The sequence below is a fragment of the Nyctereutes procyonoides genome, unplaced genomic scaffold (genome assembly GCF_905146905.1).
Source record: "Nyctereutes procyonoides isolate TBG_1078 unplaced genomic scaffold, NYPRO_anot_genome, whole genome shotgun sequence".
Lineage (NCBI taxonomy): Eukaryota > Metazoa > Chordata > Mammalia > Carnivora > Canidae > Nyctereutes > Nyctereutes procyonoides.
This window is the reverse complement of record NW_026575020.1, coordinates 28,764,384-28,788,020: the sequence shown is the minus strand read 5'-3', so window position 1 is coordinate 28,788,020 and position 23,637 is coordinate 28,764,384. Positions and strand designations below refer to the sequence as shown.

Here is a 23,637-nt window from a genome sequence, read left to right as displayed (position 1 = left end):
TTTTCATGTACTTACTGTCCATTCATATACTTTCTTTGGAGAAATGTCTATTCAAATCCTTTGCCCATGTTTTAAGTGTGTTGTCTTTGTATTATTGAATTGAAATGGTTCTTTATATATCTTAGATATGAGTCCCTTATCAGATACGTGATTTGCAAATATTTTCTCCCACCCTGTGGTTGCCTTTTTACTTTTTTGATGGTGTCCTTTGTTACACAAAAGTTTTTCATTTTGATGAAGTCCAATTTATCAACGTGCTGTTCCTGTTGTCATTGCTATGCTTTTGGTGTCACTGTTAAGAAATCATTGCCTTATTCAAAGTCACAAAAATGTTCATCCATGATTTCTTCTAAGTGTTGTATAGTTTTAGTTCTTACATTTAGATATTTGATCCATTTTAAGTTAATTTTCATATATGGTATGAGAGAGGGTCTCAATTTCATTCTTTTGTATGTGGGTAGAGTTGTCCCAGCACCCATTTGTTGAAAAGCTATGTTTCTTCATTGAATGGTCACGACACACTTGTTGGAAATCCACTGACCGCAAATGTGAGGGTTTATTTCTGGACTCTAAATTCTATTTCATTGATCTATACAGCTATCCTCACGCCAGTACCAAACTGTCTTGATTGCTATAGACTTGTAGTAAGTTTCAAAATCAGGAAGTACAGTCCACGAACTTTGTTATTCTTTTTCAAGATTACCCTTAAATTTCCGTATGAATTTTAGGATCAGTTTAGCAATTACTGCAAAGAAACCAGCTGGGATTTTGAGGGTTTTGGAGGGTTTCCAGGTCCTGTTCAAGCCTTCCTGAACTCTAGCTCCACCTCCTCCCCTGGGTTCCCTGAGATACCCTGGGATCTTTTCTGTAATTTTTTGTTTAACCAGATCACACTGAGTTTTTTTCTTTCTTGCAATCAGAAGACTCTTAACCAAGCACAAGTAAGAACACAGTCCTACATACTGTCCCAAACAACCATCTCAACACCACCTCCCCAGGACTAAAGCACTCAAAGTGTACCCCAGATACCCACCGGGGTCCCAATCTCAAAATTTGCCAGTTCCCTCAGCCACCTTGTAACTAGCTCCCTTCCAGGTTTTACATACACCATCTTTTTTTTTTCTTAAGATTTTATTTATTCATGAGAGACAAAGAGAGAGAGGCAAAGACACAGGCAGAGGGAAAAGCAAGTTCCCTGTGGAGAGCCCGATGCGAGACTTGATCCCAGGACCCTGGGATCACGACCTGAGCCAAAGGCAGATGCTCAATCACTGAACCACCCAGGTGCCCCTACCTACATTATCTTTACCAGTTAAATAGGCCCTCAATAAATGCTTGTGAAACTGAACTAGGAACCCAAAATAACACCAAAAGAAACAGTCCTACCACTCTGCATCCCTTAGTAACCCTCTCTCATGCCTAAACCTCAATCTGTAGATAAGAAGCTCTAGGAAGGGATCCCTGGGTGGCGCAGCGGTTTGGCGCCTGCCTTTGGCCCAGGGCGTGATCCTGGAGACCCCGGATCGAATCCCACGTCGGGCTCCCGGTGCATGGAGCCTGCTTCTCCCTCTGCCTATGTCTCTGCCTCTCTCTCTCTCTCTCTGTGTGTGACTATCATAAATAAATAAAAAAATTAAAAAAAAAAAGAAGCTCTAGGAAAATCCAACATCATTTTGCCCACTGGACAAATGATACAAAAACTGAAGTCTGGAGAAGTTAAATATCTTGCCCAGGAGTGACTTGCCCTGAACACTGAGCTGTACTATTACACACACACCCTCATGCCAACCATCATAGGCACAGGTGTACCCATTGTCCCATCCCATCTTCAAGAACTGCTATAGAAGTTACCTCGTCCTGGCAGTCTTCCAAGACTGCTCCCACTGCACCTCTGGCACCAAGTCTACAGAGAGACAAAAAGCTCTCAGAATGCAGGGACTGTTTGTCATACATCCCTTCCCTGCTAACTGTTCACCCTTACCCTTCTGAGTAAAAGATTATAGTGGGAAGCCTCACCCTCTATATTCCAATCCTCAAGACTGGCTGTGCTTTGCCCAGTGACCTGTATCCAGGGCATACACAGCCAGTGCTAGCAACTAAATGGCATGGCAGAGGGAGGCCGGCCTGGAAAACCTTTCAGCTGAGATGGAATGCTGCCAGTGGGAAAAGCTGCCTCTGAAGAAGAACACTCATTGGAGAAATTTTTCATGCACAAGCTAATTCACATATGGCAGAATAATATTGTGGGCTAGTGACCAATGCTACTTTTTCCTCCTAGAATTTCCCTCCTTTTCAAGTCACTCAATTGGAGCAGATGGTTGGTCAGTACTCACTGTCCAGGGAAGGAATGAAGATAAAAGCTGATTTTTTTTAGTCTGTAGGAAGAAAGGGGATCAGGATGCAAACAAAATGGTTTGGCCAGAAACACACATGGAAAAGGAGCAAAGATGGTGATGGAAGAGGAGTTGGAGGTTCTAGGAGAGATATGTCTACTCAGAGCTTCCCATACAGACAAGCAGACATAAAGCCAAGCGCAGCAGGCAATTCCCAGACCCCAAATCTGGTGTTGAAGCCTCAGAGAGCCCCAGGGCTGGGCTCTCAGGATGACGTTTGTCTGGTGACATATGACTCAATGCCCAACTGACCACACATATGTGCCCAAGCACAGGCACATGCATACACACATACACACACGCACACACAGGCACGCACACACTGGGGTATTTTATGAGGTTCTAGAATTATGTGGCACAATTTTCCAGGTAGGTAGAAATTTCAGAAAGCTTGATGGACTGGAGGCTTCATGTAATAACCACAGTGATAGGAAATATAATTATCTTCCTTACACCAAGTTACAACCTAAAACATACACACATTACCATCGACCTGGCACCTGCTGCTTCCATTCCAGCATCTGCCTTTCTCCAGATGTCTTAGGAATCAAGAGCCTGGTCCAACCTCTCCAATCCTAAACCCCTAAGACTGAGATGGAGAATCTGACAAATCCAACAGCCCCGTGCATGTTTCCCACAGTCCAGGGGGACATAAGGGCCCCAGAGGTGCTCTGGACTACCATCATCTCTGATTGGCACACAATGGGAAATGGCTACTTACTTGACCTTTAGGCTCGCCAGCATGGTCTTGTCGATCCTGCCGAGAGAAAAACAAAGTCTGCGGTCAGTGCTGAGGCTGAAGGCTCCCCCACCCCATCTGCAGGGGAGGTCCCTGGGCCAGTCCAGATTACCAAACCAACAGGATCCTGCAGGGGACAGTCCCTACATAGGGGAGCTCTCCTCCAGCCCAGAAAGGGAGGGAGCCACACATAACCCCATGAGCCAGGTACTGTTATTCTTCCCATTTTAGAGATATGGATAACATGACTGGCCCAGCCAGAATCCAGGTTCTGACTGCACACCCAGAAATCCCAAGCACTGTGTATATAGCATCTCCTTTCATTACCCCCACTCCTCAAGAGAACTCTGCAAACCAGCTTCATCAGTCATTAGCAGTTAAACATTCAACACATTGATATTTCCTAGGCTTCTGCTTTAGAAAGATGCCAGCACCAGGGACCCTCCTATCCTGGAAGCTGCCAGTCCATGCGAGGCGACAGACCCCACTCCTGAGACAGAACCCAAAAGCAGACTCCATGGTGCATGGGCAAGTGGGATCTGTCATGCATGCAGCTCAGAGCAAGGAAGATCACATTTACGGCAGACTGTCCTGGCAGCCAGCTCCTCCACCCCAGCCTGCACCCACCCTTGCTGGAAGACAAGGCAGTGCTGCTAAGCTTCTATTTTTACCCTCTGCATATGTCAGCCCTTATGGCTGGTAAAAGAGGCCCCTTCCTCTCTCGAGAGACAGAAAGGTGGGCTAGATTCCCACTTGTCAGTGTCTCCTCTTATTTAGGGGTCATAACCACCAATGTCACGATCACCACCATGTCATCAACACCACTGCTGTCACAATCACCATCAGTGTCACCACACCCCATGTCACCATCACCGTCATCAGTGTCCCACCACTCAGTGTCCCCACCGCCTGTGTCACCACCACCACCTGTGTCACCATCACCTTCACTGTCACCACCACCGCGATGTCAACACTATTGTCACCATCACCATCAGTGTCACCACACCCCATGTCACCACCATCATCAGTACCCCCACCACCCCCCTGTGTCACCACCACCTTCAGTGTCACCACCACCACGTCATCATGACCATGAGTACAAAATCCAGGATGCTTGAAACCCTGGAAAGATCGTTCAGCCACCCCATGCAGTCAGCCAGCTTAGCCACAAGCTTCCTATCCAGGCGACTACTAGGGCAGCACAGGGACAGGAGCAGTGTCAGGGGCTACATAGGAAGGACACAGAGCTGCCCCAGTAATCGCAGGTCAGCACCAAGCCCTTGAGCTGGGAGGTGGGATCCTTTTGCTCTGAGTAAACTCTCAGCACCTCTAATACCAGTTCCCAGCAGCAAAACAAGCCATACCCTAGGGCTCCCGCCCCAGGTCCCTCCCAGCTTCTTCCCCACTGCATCCTAGGCCCCTTTCCATGGAGCCTCCACAACCTGTCCTCAAAGGTCTCATAGGACCCCTGATCCCTCTGGCATGCAGGTGGTACTCCTCTCCCATTCAGCCCCCAAATGGGGGGTAGGGTGAATCCAGGAGGGAGATCTCCACATTCTATTATAATATTTGTAGCCGAAAACTACCTAATTGTAACTCCTAACAATAAGCTCTTACATTTTACATCTTCTCAAGGAATCTCTTTTATTTCTTTTTTTTTTTTTTTTTTTTTTAATTTTTATTTATTTATGATAGTCACACAGAATGAGAGAGAGAGGCAGAGACACAGGCAGAGGGAGAGGGAGAAGCAGGCTCCATGCACCGGGAGCCCGACGCGGGACCCGATCCCGGGTCTCCAGGATCGCGCCCTGGGCCAAAGGCAGGCGCCAAACCGCTGCGCCACTCAGGGATCCCCTCTTTTATTTCTTACAACATCCTTACGTTGTGTATAAGGTGGAAATCCCCTACATGGGGAAACTGAGAGCCAGAGAGGGGAAGTATCCTGTCTGAGTTCCTCAATGAGTCAAGGTGGAGTCAGTACTAGAACCGGGCCCTCTGGTATGGCACCCTCTCAACCCAACCAGCACACCACGCGGTGGCGCTGTGGGTCACAGCAACCCCTGGCCCAGCACCCACATCCACACCTACCTAACGCTCTGTCCACAGGGTTTCCACGCTGGGGTGTGGCCCTGGGAGGCCAGGGCTGCTGGCCTCAGCTACATTGACACAAGACACAGAGCAGAGCCTGCAACACTGGGCTTTTCTCTTTTTAGAAAGCCAAACCCCCTAGGTTCTCTGGGCCCCTTCCGACTCCCCACCACCCACCTGCCCCATGCCATTCCCTCTCCTCACCTTGTCTACCCCAGATGCTACTGGTCATCCACCCTGGCATCCAATGGAGCTCCTAGAACACCAGCCCTCAAGACGCTGTCCCCCACCTGGAGTGGACCAGGGCTCTAGCTATCTGCACGTCAGTCTCCGGTCGTCTCCAGACAATGCCTACTCTAACCCTCCAACCCCACCAGGAAGCCCTGCTGTCTCCTCAAACTCAATGAGCCCCTAACCAAATGCCTGTCCTGGACAAAACGTCACTCAGTCATCCTAGAAGCACGTATTACGCATGTGCAATGCACCATACACAGTTCCTCGGTCTGTTCCATGCCTCCTGAGAAGCATGGCTCTCAGTGGAAACTCTCTCATGGCCTGGACCTTGCCCTGTAGCGATCCCAGTCAGCCTGACTGGGAAGCAGACAAGGTATTTCGAACCGAGAGCCCACACTCAGGACAGCAACTCCTTGACCCGGGCGTCAGAGAGGGTCTGTGAGCAGGCACCAGGCCACACTGTGCCAGCTCTAGCACGATCTCCTCCTCACTCTCCCCATCTGCCAAGCATGGAGCACCCACAATCCTTCCTGCCGCAGGATGGGTGGCCAAGTGCCTTCAGGGAGAAGGGAAGGGCAGTCAGACACTGCACCCACACAGAAGCATAACCGGTCAGAGGGGCAGAGCCCGCCCACTCCATCCCCCAGCCCCTGTGCGACCCCCAGTCAGCCACCAGCCTCCACACCAGGGCACCCCCTGCAGCAGTGGGAACCTCTTTCTTCTTTGACAACACCCCAGATCCAGAAGCTAAAAGGAAACCGATAATGAAAACCACTAGACCCCGTTCCCCAACAGAGGAGAAGCTGCCAGCAGCTGGGAGCCAGAGACAAGTCTTTGACCTCAGTCTCCCCATTTTCTGGCCCCCTGGGGAGAAAGAGCCTCTCCCTTGTCCCACACAGAAGCTCAGTGGCGGGCAGCCCCGGTGGCGCAGTGGTTTAGCGCCGCCTGCAGCCTGGGGGTGTGATCCTGGAGACCCGGGATCGAGTCCCGCGTCGGGCTCCCTGTACGGAGCCTGCTTCTCCCTCCGCCTGTGTCTCTGCCTCTCTCTTCGCTCTCTCTGAATGAATAAATAAAATCTTAAAAAAAAAAAAAAAAAGCTCAGTGGCAAAAAGTGGCCCCAAGGGCCAGGCAAGAGACGAGCACAAAGCCAACTATGCAGGCTTGGACAGAGCTGGGATTGGCTGCCGGGTGGGGCGGGGGGAGGGACCTCAGGAGACAGGTCTGCCCCTCCCCTCACAGGTCACCCCCACAGAGGAGGCAGCCCAAAGGTGCAGTGGGCCACAGAAGCCCCCAAAGTCACATACAGAGACGACACAGACAGGAGCATGGCACACATGCAAAGACAAGAGAGCCCACAAAGCTACAAAAGAACAGAGCTGCAGCCTACCTTCTTGGAAATCCAGAGTACACACATGCTCACATCCATAACACATCCATAACACACCTACCCGGCCAGGCACACACTTCATACACGGCCGCACAGACTGGCAGCTGCAGACAAGCCACACACACACCCACAATCATCACAGAGGCACCTCACATACATGGGAACATGACACAGACACACACATTCAACCACAGCCATGCAGTCTTGCGCACACCTAGATCGTACTCCAGGGACAGTGAGAAGAAACTTAGTGTCTGATACCCCACCATCTCCATCCAGCCCTGGCATCTGAAATGCCACCCTACCCACCCAGGCACAACCCGAGCCTGCCACTCTTGCGCTCCCACGGGCAGTCACAGTAGATCCAAGACTTCCCAGAGAGATTCACTCCCATCCCTTCAACTGCCCCCCCTCTGTTACCTACCATCCAAAGCCCCCAAAGGAGACGCTGCGTTTCCTGCCAAACATGGTTGTGGCCGCGGGGCCCCACGTCCTAGTGATGTCTCAGGAGCTGTTGACAAAAGGGCTGTGGTGCAGCTGGGTCAGTGGGGCCACAGGCTTAGGGCGGGACGCCCAGTGTAGCACCTCCCCCATTGCTTGTCCCCCAACCCCAGCACTTCCTGTGGGTGAGGCCGCAGGGTTGGGGGTGTGCCCTGCCCTCCAGGAGGCAAGGAGACAACAGGGGAGTCTGTAGAGGGCAGTTTCCCCACGCCCAGAGGAACCCACAGCTCCGGAAGGCGTTCGGGTAGCAGATTGCACCATAGCCCGAGTTGGCAGCTGGGTCGCACAGAGCCCTGGCTTCCCAGAACCCAAAGGAAGGTGGAGGATTCTCACAAGAGTGCCTGTGAGGAAGAGAAAGAGCCTGCTGGAAGGCTCAGGAGGCTTGCACACAAGCCCTTCATACTCACTCCCTAGGGCTGCCTTCCTGCCCCACCTTGGCTCAGCACACACCAGCTAAATCAGCCCCACTCCTAGACACTTGCAGACATAAGTCCACACACACTCCCAGCAGCATGGAAGCACACACATGTGTGCATATATATACATGCACAGGACCCACAGATGCACACAGGTATGTTCATATAAGTGTCCTTAGACACCCACATACACACGCATGCAAACACTGCACATTAATATGCTAGGTGATACAGACCTCGATGGAGACACCTGCACACAGACCTCGTGTCCACGTAACTCCCCAGAAGACAGGCTCGTGCATGGATGCAGACCCATGTGCACACACCCAGGCACAAGCTTAGACTGTACACATGCCCACAAGGTGCATTCACACATACACAAGCACAAGCACAGATCCCAGGTCAGCAATGTCACACTTCTCGCTGGCAGGAGTGGAGGTAGGAGAGCAGCACGTGTGTGGAAGTATGTTTCTTTCCTGCTGGAACTCAAGGCTAGCCCTTGTCTCTACATGAACCCATGCGGACCATCCCAGATATACAGTAGGTGCTCACTAATGACAGCCCAAGGACAGGCATGGCACATGTGCTAGCAGGGCACCAGGCCCATACCCTGCCCCAAGCAGTGAAGAAAGGGAAACAGGGCTACCATGGCCCTTCTCAATGGCCCACCCTCCCCACGGTTTCCTGTTTGGGGCCCAATGCCACTCTGAGCATCAGACATGTGCTGTGGTACCAGAGGGCCACCCCAGGTCATGGACAAAGGGCACAGGCATTTCTATTTTCTTGACTCCTCCATAGCAGGGAAGGCTATGGGCCACAGGTACAGCTTCATGGCCTGACCCAGTTCTGATCTGTGAGTGGCAAGTGTGAGGTCTTTTTCTCTAAGGCAGCTGGCCTCTCAGCAGGAGCATGGTGGTCCTTGGTTCAGCCACATCCTCCACCCCACCTTCACCAGGAAAGGAAGGATGGTGTGGCCCACCCTCTGGGGTTGCGTCAGACCACTAGCTTCCCACTAGATGTCCCCTCCACACCCAGACGTCTTCCCACACTGCACCCACCCGACATCCAGGGGAGGCTCAGCAAACAGCATGGATGCCTTGGGTCCTGCCTGCCCTGCATCTGTTTGGTCTCCCTCTGAGTAAAACAGCTCTGTGCTCCATCCACCCCCAGAGGGAGCATCTTGCCAGCCTGGCTGACCAGGGCACCCACCCTGCTGGCCACAGTGACTAGCTCAGGAGTGAGCAGGAGAACTCAGCAGACCTCACTCCCAGAGCTAAGGGCCAGAAATATATCCCATTATTCCTAAATCCAACATGAGTTGGATTTATCCCACTCTCCATTGAGGAAGTCTAAGATAAAGAGCTTGGTGGGTGTAAGAGTACAGTGGAGAAAAGCCCACTCAGCCTGCTCCGTCATCACACCAACTCCAATTCCAGGCCAAGCACTGTACTAAGTACAGACAGCACCAGGTGAGAGCCCAGGCCTGGGTGCCATGTAGGTTACTAATAACACAATTCTTATTGCAAATTACTTACTTTTTTATCAATTAGAGAGAGTTCATAGTGAACCCATCACTGGAGCACATCATCTGACATTCTTTCATGTGGGAGAGTATGAAGTGGGGTTATACCAACAAGCTTGGGCACTTCCAACCACCCATCATCTAGTCTTATCTGTACACACACACAACCATGCTTTCATGAGATCCAACATCTTATTCCAGGGTAAGAGGCAGCTGAGAGCTGCTCTCATGCAGGCCCTCATAGTCTACAGACACACTCAGGTGAATACCGAGGGAAGAGGCCACAACCCAGTAAGGATGCAGGCCCAGGCCCAGCCCCAAGCATCTGAAGGTCAGCAGGGTGGCCCAGAGACCAGATAGGCAGGAGTTTCAGGTCCTTAATTTCCCTGTCTGTAAAACGGACAGAAAGGAGCATTTCAAGGCTCCAGCTGCTGCCACCTGGAGGCTGGATTCTCCCACCAGGGGTTCTGTTCTCTTGCATGGTAACCACAAAAGATGGAGTAATGGATTCAGACCCCTGGCCAAGGGGTAGAAATTGCCTGGCGGCATCAGCAGGAAGAGACATGGAACCCACAGCATCCTGAACATCCTTGAAGCAACTAAGATCCAGGAACCTTGGAGAGTCCAGATGGACCCACGCCCTTCTTAGTCCTCAGAGTAAGGGCCCACAGAGACAGAAGGGAAGTTCCCAGATGACTTATATTTTACTCTCTGAGCTCTAGAGGGATGTGAGAACCATTTAGAGCACCTTCCACTCTCCCTTCCACAGCTCCAGGCTCCCGAGTTTTAGAGCCGTGTGACCCCCAGCAAGTAACCTGACCTGAGGCCTCAGTTTCCCCCTCTGTAATATGGTGGCTGCCACCACACTCACAAGATTGCAAATGAATTTGAATACTCAGGACAGGCTCCATGCCATAATGGAAGTCGTTCTAACTATCACCTGCTACAATCCCATCCCCTCTGGGGTCCCACTCAGCTCCCCATCGCCCCTGCTCTGACCCCTCAGTTCCTCTTCTACGAGGGGTCCACGCACTCTCTGGGAAAGACTGTGAGTCAGAGAAAAGAGAACCACTTTGTAAGCTAGGCCCAGCCCTCCCACCCCCACCAAGCACAGCCCAGCTTCCTCCCAGACCTCCGCTGACTCAGATGGCCAGGCAGTCAGAATGGAGACAAAACAAGCCATGGGGACAGGGGAGCCAAGGGCAGTGCCTCTATCTGGGAGTTTACGATGGGTGGCACTGACCTAACCACTTCGCTTCTTTCACTGTCACATCACCTCTGAGATGGTACCACTGTTACCCTCATTTTACAGATGAGGACACTGAGGCACAGAGAGGTCAAGGAACTTGACAAAATTTGCCCAGCACAATGGTGGCAGAATTAGGTTGGATTCCAGAAACCAAGTTATCAGTCATTGTTCTATATGATAATCTGCACTGACAAATGCCCATCACCAGATCAAACCTGCCCCACTAACTCTGGAACCTATACAAAGGCCCAATTCATGCAGTGCCCATTTAACAGACAGGGAAACTAAGGACCTGAAAGCACAGCACAGCTCAACAGCTAAGAGAAACCAAGGATGAAGTCAGAAAGAGCCTCCAGGGCATTCCTGGGTGGCTCAGCGGTTCAGCGCCTGCCTTCAGCCCAGGGCATGATCCTGGAGACCTGGGATCGAGTCCCACGTCGGGCTCTCTGCATGGAGCCTGCTTCTCCCTCTGCCTGTGTCTCTGCCTCTCTCTCTCTCTCTCTCTCTCTCTCACTCTCTCTCTATGTCTATCATAAATAAATTTTAAAAAAATCTTAAAAAAAAAAAAAAAGAAAGAAAGAAAGAAAGAGCCTCCACCAGGCAAGACAGACTCCTCCTCTCCTGACATTGCTCCTTCCTCTTCCATGGAGCCAACTTGGGGTCACCAGGTCTCAAGGCTCTGGTTTCCCTGGGGGAGGCCTGTGGGTGTTTCTGGTCCAGCTGAGGGACAAGTTCCCACCAGAACTTGGAACTAGGGGACAGAGCTCCAGGGGACCCACCCAGCTCCCCAGGCTTTAGATAAATGTGGAGCTGAGAACACCGGCTAGAACCAGAGGAGGAAGAAGCTCAAGCCCCTGCCAACAGCCCCTGCACTGTGTCTATAGGCCCCTGGGGGCAGGAGGAAGGGAACAGCAATGTGGTTTCCCCTACTTCGATAGCTCTGTCTTCACAGCCACTAGTGGGAGCTGAAGGAGGAGACAAGCATGGGGAGGAGCTGCTATGGGAAGCTCAGAAAACAGATGCCCCTGGAGAAACAGACACTAGATCATTTGGCCTAGATCCTCCCCTGCTCCACACAGCAGGAGCTGGCACCAGTAGGGACCAGGTGAGGCTCAGCTCTCCTCCCACCTTGACCACTTGAACCACCCTCAGCAGGCCACATACTCTTTTGGGACTTCAGCTGACCTTTCCCAAAGGGGAGGCTATATTCACCCCTGCTTCCTTCATAAGCCAAGTGCGGACACAAGACAGTGGCAGAGAAGGACACTCTGATCTTCAGGAAAACAGGGTGCAATGGCATTCAGAGCCAGCAAACACTCATCAGTTAGAAATCCACACCTTGAGATGGAGACAAAATGAGGTCTAACACCTGCACTGTGATTTACTGTGCACTGATCACTTCCCCACACACACTATCTCAAGGGCCAGACTGAATTTCCCATTGCACAAGTTCTGAAAAGCAAGACGATGACAAAAGATTGCAAGAGCAGTGCTAGTGCAAAGCAGACTCCCAAGAGTAGGCCCCTGAGTCAAGACAGTTGGGTTTATTCTGATCGGCTCAGTATTGCCAGGCTACCAAAAGAACTGCTAGCAACGCGTGGCTACAGACTAAAAAGCTATCAAATTGGGACACCTGGGTGGCGCAGTGGTTAAGTGTCTGCCTTTGGCTCCAGTCGTGATCCCAGCGTCCTGGGATCAAGTCCCAGATCAGACTCCCAAAGGGGAGTCTGCTTCTCCCTCTGCCTATGTCTCTGCTTCTCTCTGTGTGTCTCTCATGAATAAATAATCTTTAAAAAGAAACAAACAAACCTGGACAATGGTACAAGGATAGAAGGAAACAGGACTCCCATCGTTAAGGTAGCTATTTGGCAACATCTATCAAAATTTTAAGTGCAAGGGCAGCCCTGGTGGCCCAGCGGTTTAGTGTCGCCTTCAGCCTGGAGTGTGATCCTGGAGACCCAGGATCGAGTCCTACGTCAGGCTTCCTGCATGGAGCCTGCTTCTCCCTCTGTCTGTGTCTCTGCCTCTCTCTCTCTCTCTCTCTGTGTGTGTGTGTGTCTGTCACAAATAAATAAATAAAATCTTAAAAAAAATTTTTAAGTGCACATACCCTTTGTGCCAGAGTTTTGTCTTTAGAGATTTATTCCACATGTAAACTCATACATAGACAAGATCTATGCATATGCATGCTAATTACACCGTTATTTGAAACAGCAAATACAAATAAACAAATAAAATATATAAAATAAAAAAATAAAGCCGTTCTCATTTAAAAAATAAAGTTTTTTTTACTTATTTATTCGTAGAGACACACAGAGAGAGAGAGGCAGAGACACAGGCAGAAGGAGAAGCAGGCCCCATGCAGGGAGCCCGACGTGGACTCCTGGGTCTCCAGGATCACACCCTGGGCCGCAGGCAGTGCCAAACTGCTGTGCCACTGGGGCTGCCCACAGAGAAAGAATCTTAAGCAGAGTCCACGCCAGCATGAGCTTGATCTCACCACTTTAAAGTCGACCTGAGCCGAAATCAGGAGTCAGGTGCTCAACTGACTGAGCCCCCCAGGCGCCCCTTAAATAAATAAATAAATTCTTATACGTGCCTCAACAATTTCTGGAATGGAACATAAGCAATGGTCCAAGCAAGACTAGTTACCTCGGAAGAATAGGGCTAGAATTGAAATTTGGAGGGAAGGGACTTTTCATTTTAAGTCCTTTTGTACTGCTTGATTGATTGATTGATTGATTTTTTTATTTTTATTTTTTTTGCCACGAACATGTTATAAGCTAAAGAAAAAAAATGTTAAGTATATGAATGGAGGGCAGCCCGGGTGGCTCAGCAGTTTAACGTAGCCTTCAGACCAGGGTGTGGTCCTGGAGACTGGGGATCGAGTCCCATGTTGGGATCCCTGCATGGAGCCTGCTTCTCCCTCTGCCTGTGTCTCTGCCTCTCTCTCTCTCTGTGTGTGTCTCTCATGAATAAATAAATAAAATCTTTAAAAAAAGTATATGAATGGAAAAACAAAACAAGCAAGAGCTGAAACAGTATCAACTACAAAGGCTCATTTCTTTAAAAACTTCTTAAGCTACTTGGAGCTCAAACAGTGCTCCCAGTCCTGGGACACCTCTTCTACTCTGAAGCGAAGTTGGTCTCTTTCCAGAAAGGGCAGGCAGCCCAGGATCTCTCTTTCACTGCCTGACTCCAAATGGTCCTTCTATCCACTCTTCTTTTAAGCAAAGAGCTTGTGCTTTAATCTTAAAACTCAAAGGTGGGGCACCTGGGTGGCACAGCGGTTAAGCGTCTTCCTTTGGCTCAAGGTGTGATCCCGGAATCCCGGGATTGAGCCTCACATAGGGCTTCCTACATGGAGCCTGCTTCTCTCTCTGCCTATGTCTCTGCCTTTCTCTCTCTGTGCCTCTCATGAATAAATGAATAAAATCTTTAAAAAGAAAAAAAAAAAGAAAACTCAAAAGAAACCAATATATAGCTTTGCTGGAGGAAATTTGACAACAGAAATTAGAATCCTTGGGCAGCCCCGGTGGCTCAGTGGCTTAGCGCCACCTTCAGTCCCGGATGTGGTCCTGGTGACCCAGGATTGAGTCCCACTTCTGGCTCCCTGCATGGAATGGAGCCTGCTTCTCCCTCTGCCTGTGTCTGTGCCTCTCTGTCTCAAATAAATAAATTAATTAATTAATTAATTAATTAATTAAAAAAAAACAAATTAGAATCCTTATGTGCATGTCAAGGTGGCTTCTGGAGTAAACTTCAAGGCCTGTTTTTGGATCTGGGTGTTGGTTTTACATGGGTGTGTCAACTTTTTGAAATTCACCCATACACTTAAAATCTGTGCACTTTTCTGTATGTATATTATGCTTTCATAAAGAGGTTTGTTTTTTCATATGTATGCTTTTGACCTAGCAATTCTGTTCCCAATTCCACACCATCCCAAGAAGAAAAGAATCAGGGCTGTGTGTCAAGTTGTACTTTTGAGGGTCTCCAGTACAGTGTTGTCATAACTGTGAAACTATGAGAATGACCTAAATTAGACAAGTTAAGTTCAAGAAAGATTGTGGCTCCTAACAACCGAGTATATTCCAGCCAATATAAAGTAGTTGTAGAAGTACGTGTAATGACACGGGAAAACAGTTGCAGTATATTTCTGAATGGAATAAAACAAGCTAAATATTATATTCCATGCCATATCATTCAAGGGGTGAGACTAAGGATCATGATTTTTTTTCTTCTTTATGCTTTTTTGAATTTTCTCTTTTCTGAAATAAGCATGCATACTTCTATAATTAGAAAAAGCAAAAAAAAAAAGAAAAGAAAAAGCACAATAAAGGGGCACCTGGGTGGCTCAGTCAGCTAGGCGTCTGCCTTCAGCTCAGCTCAGTGTCCTAGGATCAAGCCCCACATCAGGCTTGCTTAGCGGGGACCCTTCTTCTCCCTCTCCCTCTGCCTTTGCCTGCCACTCCCCCTGCTTATGCTCTGTCAAATAAATAAATAATATCTTAAAAAAAAAAAAGGAAAGAAAAAGAAAAGCACAATAAACCCTACTTAAAATAATGACAAATAAATTTTGCTAAAGGAGACCAGAAAGGGGACAGGCCCAGGTTTGCAAAGGCGCTGGGCATGAGAGTCACCTGGGGCTTAAAATAACCTGGGTTCAAACCCCAGCCCTGCTGCTTACTAGCAGTGTGACCCAGGGCAAGTCCCTCAACTTCTCTGTATCTCAGACCAGACTCCCCATCTATAAAATGGAGACAATAAGAGTACCCACCTCAGAGGACTGCTGGGAGGGGTAAATGAGCTACTATGCATGAAGCCTTCAGAGAAGTGCCCGGCAGAGACCTACAGATGTGTCAGCCAGTGGTACTGCTCAAGTTCTGATTCCATCATTCTAAAGTGGGAATCTGCACACTTAACAAACTCCCCTGGTGACTCTGGGCCAGTGAGAAATCCATGACAACAGTCCTGTTATCTTTGGTGGCCCTGGAACTATCTGAAGGAGATCTCAGTAAAGGAGATCACAGGGCCAGCTCTTCATGATCCCTCTGTCCAGTGGGGTCACTCCCAACCCTCCCCTACACCAGCAGAGCCTCTCCTGAATGGGCTGGAATGTGGGCATCAGCACCCTCTGCAGGCAATTTTGGGTAGTGCAAAGGAAGAAAAAGGGGTGGCTGGCTTGCATTTCTAGGATGGCAGCCTACTGCCCCCTGGCATGAGGGACTGGGGGCTGCGGGAATCCTAGGTCCTGCAGGAGATAAGCCACAACTATCTCCTGGTGTCAGAACACATGGGTTCCAGTCCTGGTCTCACATCAAATATAGCTGAGGGGAAACCTACTCCAATGCCCTCTGCCTCCGTTTTCTTCATCTGTAAAGAATAACTGCACTCATTTCTCGAGAATCTCCCATGAACCAGTTATGTCATACCGCTTACTTTACTTAAGCCTTGCCACAACCATGTCCTCTCTCCTGGTGAGGAAATAGAGCCATAGAGAAATTAAGGAGCTTGCCCAAGGTCATAGCGCTGGCAGGTGCAAGGGGCAGAATTCAAACCCACAGGCCCTGCTTTTAATGAGCCTGCTGTTCCTATAGAGCATGAGGGAGGGACCAGATGGGAACTAAGGCTAGGCTGGGTTCCGGCAAACCAAGAGTCTTCCTGGGCCCCTGCCAGTGCCAAGTGAGGAGCAGCCCCAACCTGGGCCAAGAAAGCACACCCTGAGATACCTCCTCAGGGCCTGGCAAACTGGGCTGGGGAGAGATCCTTCTGTCAGATGAATAGTGACTCAGGTGGAAGCAGGTGGAGGATGAAGGAAAGGCATGGAGCACCCCCAAACACTTTTAAAAAGCCCCACAGCTCAAACACAGCATGCTCAAGATGCACTTATCACGATTCCCCTGAATAAAAATGGGGGTCCTAGTGGGGTTTGCCCTCACAGGCCCAGAGGAATGCTGCTGGAGTCCCAGCCTTGGGACATCTCCGTAAATGCTTGTCCCTTGCCTCTGTGAAGGGAACAGCGCTAACTCAAGAAGGACACAACAAATAGAGACAGAAAAGGCCCTTTCCACTCAAGGCCCCCCTCTTCCCCACCCTTAAGCAGCCTCCAAACACTGAGGGTCCTCCTGTTATCACAAGCAGACACGGGGGAGAAATCAGGGCTGGATCCTGCAGCATGGTGAAAACCTGGACCAACACCTCACTTGGGGATAGGGGACCTGTAGGTGAACTACAGTCACCGCTAAAGAAATAACCCAGTGCGGGTAGCTGGGTGGCTCAGTCAGTGAAGCATCTGCCTTTGGCTTAGGTCATGACCCTGGGGTCCTGGGATCCAGCCTCGCATCAGCAAGCAGTCTACTCCTCCTTCTCCCTCTGCTGTTCCCCTGCTTGTGTGTGTGTGTGCACTCTCTCTCTCTGTCAAATAAATAAAATCTTAAAAAGGCAGGGGGAGGGGGGCTCAGTCGGTTAAGCATCTGCCTTTGGCTCAGGTCATGATCTCGGGGTCCTGGGATACAGCCCCAGGACAGGCTCCCTGCTCAGCGGGCAGTCTGCTTCCCTCTTTCCCTCTGCACACCACTCTCCCTGCTTGTACTCTCTCTCTCTCTGTCAAATAAATAAATGAATGAAATGAAATGGAAAGAAGAAAGAAGAAAGAAGAAAGAAAGAAAGAAAGAAAGAAAGAAAGAAAGAAAGAAAGAAGAAAGAAAGAAAGAAAGAAAGACAGCCCTGGTGGCACAGTGGTTTAGCGCCGCCTACAGCTCGGAGTGTGATCCTGGGGACCCTGGATGGAGTCCCATGTCGGGTTCCCTGCATGGAGCCTGCTTCTCCCTCTGCCTGTGCCTCTGCCCCCCTCTCTCTCTGTGTCTCTATGAATAAATAAATAAAATCTTGAAAGAAAGAAAGAAAGAAAGAAAGAAAGAAAGAAAGAAAGAAAGAAAGAAAGAAAGAAAGAAAGAAAGAAAGAAAGCTAATGTTGTCCCCATTTTACAGATGGAAAAATTGGGGCACAAAGAGACTAAGTAATTTGTTCAAGGTCACATTCTTAGGAAGTAACTGTGGCAGGTTGACTGTATTTTCCAAAGACAGCAAAAAAAAAAAAAAAAAAAAAAAAGACAGCCACACCATCCCACAATACATCCCCCATCCCACATGCTCATATTACCATGTGACACTGACACCCCTCTCCACTAAGAGGTGGAATCTCTCTTCCCTCCTCCTAGATCTGTATGAACCTGTGACTGTGGCAGGAACAATGCTGCACCATCTCCAAGGATAAGTAAGAAAAACTAAAAAAAAAAAAGAAAAAAGAAAAACTAAAATAGCTTCTGCTGGCTCTTTCTTGGGATTCTTGCCCCTTCACCCAGCCCCAATGCTGTGAGGAAGCCCAAAGTAGCACACAGGGATGTGACAAGAAGACAGAGCACACGGAGAGGCCCATGTAGTAAGGAACTGAGTCCTCAAGCCAGCAGCCAGCATTAAATGCCAGACACGAGCAACTTAGCCTTCAGGCCAGCCCCACTTTGAGCCACCCTGGATGATGACTGCTCTGCCCAAAGTACAGATTCCTGAGCAAAACAAATATCACCATTGTTTTAAGCCATAAGCTTCTGGGCAGTTTATTATGCAGAATAAAATAATCAGAACAGGGGCACCTGGGTGGCTCAGCTGGCTATGCATCTGCCTAGAGCTCAGGTCATGATGCCAGGGCCCTGCTCAGTGGGGAGTCTGCCTCTCCCTCTCCCTCTGCCCATCGTCCCATTTGTAATTTCTTTCTCTCACTCTCTCCTCTCTCTCAAATAAGTAATAAATAAAATTTTTTCAAAATAAAATAAAATAACCAGAACAGCAATGGAGCCAGAACTAGAACCCAGCACGCTGGCTCCAGAGCCTGTGCCCCTGGCCATCCTACGATGGTCTCTGCTGTGTGAGAGAGCACAGAGGAGGATTTTAGAGCTAGGGCCTTGAGTCACACATATCTGCATATATTCATTCATTATTCATTCATTTAATAAGTGCCTATTTACTGCATCCTGGGATATTGTGATTTATAAGAAATGTGTATTTGGCCTCTGTCTACAATTCCCAGCTCATAGCTCCCCAAACTCTTGGAATTTCACAAGTGCTGAGAGTGATAAAGGTGTCTCATTATGTGAACAAGGTGATTTTTTTTTAAAGATTGTATTTATTTATTCATGAGAGACAGAGAGAGGCAGAGACACAGGCAGAGGGAGAAGCAGGCTCCCCATGGGGAGCCTGATGCGGACTGACCCCCAAGATCACATGCCCAGAGCCAAAGGCAGGCACTCAACCACTGAGCTACCCAGGCGCCCTGCCCCACAAAGGTGACTTTTTTTTCTTTTATTTTAAAGATTTATTTATTTATTCATTCAGAGAGAGAGAGGCAGAAACACAGGCAGAGGGAGAAGCAGGCTCCATGCAGGAAGCCTGACATGGGACTCGATCCCGGGTCTCCAGGATCACAACCTGGGCTGCAGGCGGCGCCAAACCGCTGTGCCACCAGGGCTGCCCCAAAGGTGACTTTTTAAAGCACTAAGGGTAAAAAAAAAATAAAAAAATAAAAAAAATTAAAAAAAAGCACTAAGGGTTAGAGGCTGGTTGCCAAGAGAACCAATCACGTGATTAGAGGGCTAGCACTTTTAGTCCTATCCCCTAACCCCCAAAGAGGGTAGGGGGTTGGAGGGTGATTCAATAGCCAATGGCTGATGACTAGACCAATGACTATGTAATGAAGCCTCCGTAAAAAGGCACAAGGACAGGGCTGGGAGCACTTCCATGCTGGTTGACCTGTGGAGGATGGTGAGAGTGGTGCTCTTGGAGACAGCATGGGCCTCACCCTGTCCCACACACTGCCCCCACACACCTCTTTCATCTGCCTGCTCCTGATTTACTTCCTTTCATAATAAATGGGTAATTTAGTAAGAAAAATGTTTCTTGGAGTTCTGTGAGCTGTTCCAGCAAATTGCCCCAACCTGAAGAGGAGGTCCTGAGAAGCTCTGATTTATAGCCAGTTGGTAAGAAGCACATGTGACAGCTTGGGCTTGACTAGCATCTGTTGGACTGAACCCTTTAACTGTGGAATACGATGCTATCTCTGGGTAGATTGTGTCAGGATTGAGTTGAATGCTCAGACACCCCGTTGGTGTCCAAAAGTCGTTTTGTAACATATATGGGGAAACCTACACATCCATACACATACACACACACACACACACACACACACACACACACACACACACTGGAATTGGTCTCAGACCATCCCTACTGTGTTCCAGGCTCTGCTAGTGCTGAGGATACAATGGTGAACAAAATGGATTCCTGCCCCCCCCTGGGGGGGTAGGGGATGAAAGATTAAAGAGGGATAACTTTATACCCATATTTACAACACGTTGATAGGATCCAAAAGGGCCTGGGTGGGTGGGGAGCTCTGTTTGGAGAGGATGATCTGGGACAGCCACTCTCAAGGGGAGACTGCAAGAATGAGATGGTCCAGCTTTGTGAAGAGTGAACAGAACAGCAGCAAAAGTCAAGAACAGAGCTGGGTTACATCCCAGCTCAACTACTTACTAGCTGTGTGATCCTGTAGCACTGACTCAGCCTCTCTTAGCCTCCACTTCCTCATTAAATGGAGATGCTTTCAGAACCCACTTCATAGTATCGCTCTCAGGAGCCAATGAGCTAATACCTGCACAGTCCAGGATCTGGTGCAGGAAGAGCTCCATAAATGTAAATGATTGTGGCAACAGGAATTACTTGGGGCCAAGGGCCCCAGTGCAATGCCCAGAGCTCCAGAGACCACTCTGCTCCCTGCCAGAAACTGGGCTGGCCACAGCTACCCAGGAAGAGGACATGGATGGGAGGGATCAGAGCGGGGGGGGGGGGGGGGGGGGTGGTGGCTTCCCACAGCTACACTGATACTCAGGCCTCTGAGGGAGGCAGGGATCAAGTGTATGGGGTGCACACATACTTCCCTGAAGCATGCTGACACATACAGCCAAGCTTCTGCCCACCTCCTGCAGCCATGCCTGACTCATCTCCTCAATCTAGGGCTCACCCATCTGCCACCCTAGGTTCAGATCTCAAAGCATGGGGCTGGAAGTTGCACTGGTTATCCTTCCTAGGCCCTGCCCCAAAGGTAATGCGCACCCACACAGCCAATGGGGAAGAAGCAACTTCCTCAAAACAGAAGGAGGTCCAGGGACAGGAAACTTGGGAGAGGCAGCAGAGCAGGGAAGGGCAGAAGACTAAGAAGCCCCAGGGCTGAGGAAATCCTGCTGGGGTCAGGTATCACCTGCCAGGAGACAGACACACCCTTGAGGACTCTGGAGAGTGCCCAGTGTATCAACAACACACATACCAGAGGAAAGAACACAAACACACAAGAATGCACACAGCAATGCACATGGGGACATACTCAGAGGACCCACACATACAAAGATGTGCAGCTACATGCCCACCACAGACACTTGTGCACATTCCACTGTGCCTGACTGCCCGTCACTCCTCTCCTGCTCTTGCTCACTGCCAGTTATCTAATCAGCAAGGTCCCCAGGTGCCCATGCCTGCTGCCATCTGCTGACCCAGACCTGGCAGGGCCCAGCCAGCCTACCCAGCATAATCCAGGAAGGAGACTGCCAGCCCTGGATCTGAACTAGGGAGGTGGTGGGAAACCAGGCGGCCCTGAGACCTTAGTGTGGGCACAGCCAAGGGCTCAGCACACTCTGGTTTCAGGCCAAGTCCCCCAGAGCACATGACTCGTCTTGATGTCCCATCTGCTGTGAGAGCCCCTATGGCTGCTTTACATCTTGAGCAGGTGGAAAGGAATCCTCTCATAACTATACAGAAGCCCTGAAGGATTGTGGCAAACAGAAAAAAAAAAAAAAACTATAGCATGGCAGGCTAAGATCAGAATGAAGCAGAACTTCACACTAGAGAAGCACCAAAGCATTGAAAGAGAGGTATGGGCAAGACACCGTCATCTGGCTCCATAAAGAAGTCCTCTTTGGGGCACCTGGGTGGTCCAGTGGTTGAGCGTCTGCCTTCAGCTCAGATGGTGATCCCGGGGTCCTGGGACTGAGTCCTGCATCCGGCTCCCCATAGGGAGCCTGCTTCTCCCTCTGCCCGTGTCTCTGCCTCTCTCTGTGTCTCTCAATGAATAAATAAATAAAATCTTTTAAAAATAAATAAAGAAAACATACACAGGGCCAACAAGCACATGCTGAGAAAATGCTCTGCATCACTTGCCATCAGGGAAATACAAATCAAAAGCACAATGAGATACTACCTCACACCAGTGGGAATGGTGAAAATTAACAAGACAGGAAACCACAAATGTTGGAGAGGATGTGGAGAAAGGGGAACCCTCTTGCACTGTTGGTGGGAATGTGAACTGGTACAGCCACTCTGGAAAACAGTGTGGAGGTTCCTCAAAGAGTTAAAAATAGAGCTAGCCTATGACCCAGCAATTGCACTAAGATACTGATGCAGTGAAAGACTGAGACACCTGCACCCCAATGTTTATAGCAGCAATGTCCACAATAGCCAAACTGTGGAAGGAGCCTCGGTATCCATCATCCGATGAATGGATAAAGAAGATGTGGTCTCAAAAAAAAAAAAAAAAAAAAAAAGAAGAAGAAGATGTGGTCTCTATATACAATGGAATATTACTCAGCCATCAGAGAGGATGAATACCCACCGTTTGCTCTGATGTGTATGGAACTGGAGGGTATGATGCTGAGTGAAGTAGGTCAATCGGAGAAGGACAATCATACGGTTTCACTCATACGGGGAATATAAAAATAGTGAAAGGTGGGATCCCTGGGTGGCGCAGCGGTTTAGCGCCTGCCTTTGGCCCAGGGCGCGATCCTGGAGACCCGGGATCGAGTCCCACGTCGGGCTCCCGGTGCATGGAGCCTGCTTCTCCCTCTCCCTCTGCCTATGTCTCTGCCTCTCTCTCTCTCTCTCTCTCTCTCTCTCTCTCTCACTGTGTGCTTATCATAAAAAAAAAATAGTGAAAGGGATTATAGGGGAAAGGAGAGAAAATGAGTGGGAAAAATTAGAGAGGGTGACAAAGCATGAGAGACTCCTAACTCTGGGAAACGAACAAGGGGTAGTAGAAGGAGAGGTGGGCAGAGGGATGGGGTGACTAGGTGATGGGCACTGAGGGCGGCAGTTGACGGGATGAGCACTTGGTGTTATACTAGATGTTGGAAAATTAAACTCCAATAAAAAAAAATAATACAGGGGAGCCCTGGTGGCTCAGCAGTTTAGCGCTGCCTACAGCCTAGGGCGTGATCCTGGAGACCTAGGATCGAGTCCCACGTCGGGCTCCCTGCATGGAGCCTGCTTCTCCCTCTGCCTGTGTCTCTGCCTCTCTCTCTCTCTCTCTCTCTCTCTCTGTGTGTGTGTCTCTCATGAATAAATAAAAATCTTTAAATAATAATAATACCAAATAAATAAATAAATAAATAAATAAATAAATAAATAAATAAATAAATAAATAAATCTTTAAAACATGTATCCTTGGGGCGCCTGAGCGGCTCAGTTGGTTAGGCATCTGCCTTACGCTCAGGTCATGATTCTAGGGTCCTGGGATTGAGCCCCACATCAGGCTCCCCAGGGGAAGCCTGCTTCTGTCTCTGCGTAAATCTCTGCCTCTCTGTCTCTCATGAATGAACAAATAATAATAAAATAATAAAAATGCATCCTCATTCTGCTTTCCTCTTTCCTAATTTTTTTAAATAAGCTATATACCCACCATGGAGCTTGAACTCACAATCCTGAGATCAAGAGTCCCATGCTTCATGGACTAAGTCAGCCAGCCACCTCATGCTTTCCCCTTTCCCCTTCATGCCCTTTGCTGCACCCTTGTTTCCCAAGATCACCTCCCAAATAAACCATCACACACAAGCCTTTCTCTCAGCTTCTGATTGTGGGAACACAGGTGGAGACACAGTGAAATGGCAGTGGGGCTGAGATACAAACTCAGGTCTGAGTAACAACAGAGCCCTTATGCTTAACCAGCTGCTGCCACCATCATCCATGCGGGGTCCCTTTTCTTCAAGGGTCAAGTCATTCTGAACCATGGTGG

The 23,637-nt window shown here is 49.3% G+C and overlaps 1 protein-coding gene across 3 annotated transcripts in view; it reads right to left on the bottom strand.

The window, feature by feature from the left end:
- RAP1GAP2 (RAP1 GTPase activating protein 2) overlaps positions 1–23,637 on the bottom strand; it is a 219,598-nt gene that overhangs the window by 177,881 nt on the left and 18,080 nt on the right. For 2 of the 3 annotated variants that reach the window (XM_055322769.1, XM_055322798.1), the window contains one exon: positions 3,115–3,150. In XM_055322769.1, the coding sequence (XP_055178744.1) occupies positions 3,115–3,150 (36 nt within the window). Of the gene's footprint in view, positions 1–3,114; positions 3,151–7,265; positions 7,322–23,637 lie in introns of those variants that run through there. The other variant, XM_055322786.1, reaches the window with a different exon arrangement.